Here is a 1454-nt window from a genome sequence, read left to right as displayed (position 1 = left end):
AATTGCGTGTATAACAAAAACCAACAACTAAATTTATTATTTAAATACATATTAAAATATAAAATATATATTTAAAATAAATTAAATAATATATATTTACAGGCATAATATATAATGATTAACCTTTTTATTTACTTACATGTGTTGAAAATAAGTCTCATACTGATAAAAATTTAAAGTAAAAATATAATTATTTTATATAAAATTAATAATTAAAATTATTTAAATTATTTAACAATTTTCAACTATTAAACTCAAAGGAAAATTTAATTTGTAGTATCCATTAGCTCCTTGAATATAGGGATTCTTCTTTGACTTGAATTGCTATTTGGTACCACAACCTCATCATCCCCTTAGACCCATACTTTAATTTGTTGCATAGAGTGCATGACATAACCATAGTGCAATGAAGAAGAAGAAGAAGATTCTCCCATGAATTGTTCCTCAAGTTCGAACCTTTCCAACTCAAGAATCTACTCTTTTGCCCCATTCAAGCAAACCCCATCCTTCTTCAAAAAATGCAAACACAAAACAAGTCATCTAACTCACTGAGTCAACTCGCTCAGAGCATGTTCTCATCCAACAACACCATCATGCTTGTCGCCATTGTTTCTCTTCTCCTTGTAATTCTCTTCGTCCTTCTCCTCCATCTCTACGCCAAATGCTTCCTCTCTCACTCTCACCCACCACCTCAACAACCTCCCCGCCGTCGCCGTCGCCGCCGCCATCGCCACCGTGCAACTCTCCCTGCCTTCCAGGGTCCACCCCAGTTCCAGTTCCACCACTTGCTCGTGGAGGACTCACCCTTTGCCACCAAAGGACTCGATTCCGCTACGGTTTCAGCGATTCCCGTGTTTGTGTACGAAGCAGAGAAGAAGAGGAAAACAGAGCAAGAAGAAGACAGAGAGGAATTAGAATGTGTGATTTGTTTGAGCGGTTTCGAAGAAGGTGAAATGGGAAGAACATTACCAAAATGTGGACACGCTTTTCACGTGGAATGCATTGATATGTGGCTGAGTTCTCATTGTAACTGTCCCATTTGTAGAGCTCCTGTTGTTCATCAGAATGATACGGGTTCTGTTGATGATGAAGATGATGATGGTGTGGTTCAGATTGTTATTGGTACTCCGAGTTATGAGATTAGTGAGAGTGAGAATGGGAACAATGATGAGGATAATAATTCAGTTTCAGTTTCAGGTTCAGAAACTTCATATTCTTCTTCTTCGTCCTCTTTGTTGTTGGGGTGTTCTTTCAAGAGAATGCTGAGAAAGGTTTTTGTCTCGTGAATCTAAATCATGATGCAAATTCCAAATCTTTTGTGTTAATAATGTCTATAATTTTCTTATACGTAGAAATATTGATGGAAATTATATGGAATCAGCAATCATATCAAATCACAACCAAGATCAGCCACTTCTGTATGCAGGTTATTAGTTATCACTTTGTTCTTGCGT

General features: G+C 36.8%; 1 protein-coding gene across 1 annotated transcript; it reads left to right on the top strand.

Moving 5' to 3' along the window:
* Positions 1-346: 346 nt before the first annotated feature.
* On the top strand, positions 347-1452 carry LOC107458297 (RING-H2 finger protein ATL63-like). Its single transcript, XM_016076501.3, has 2 exons — positions 347-1271; positions 1353-1452. The coding sequence occupies exons 1-2, from the start codon at positions 519-521 to the stop codon at positions 1359-1361; spliced, it is 762 nt and encodes a 253-aa protein (XP_015931987.1). The 5' UTR covers positions 347-518; the 3' UTR covers positions 1362-1452.
* The last annotated feature ends 2 nt before the right edge of the window (positions 1453-1454 follow it).

This window comes from Arachis duranensis, chromosome 7 (assembly GCF_000817695.3).
Source record: "Arachis duranensis cultivar V14167 chromosome 7, aradu.V14167.gnm2.J7QH, whole genome shotgun sequence".
Lineage (NCBI taxonomy): Eukaryota > Viridiplantae > Streptophyta > Magnoliopsida > Fabales > Fabaceae > Arachis > Arachis duranensis.
The sequence above is the reverse complement of the archived record's forward strand: the minus strand, read 5'-3'. Positions and strand labels throughout refer to the sequence as shown.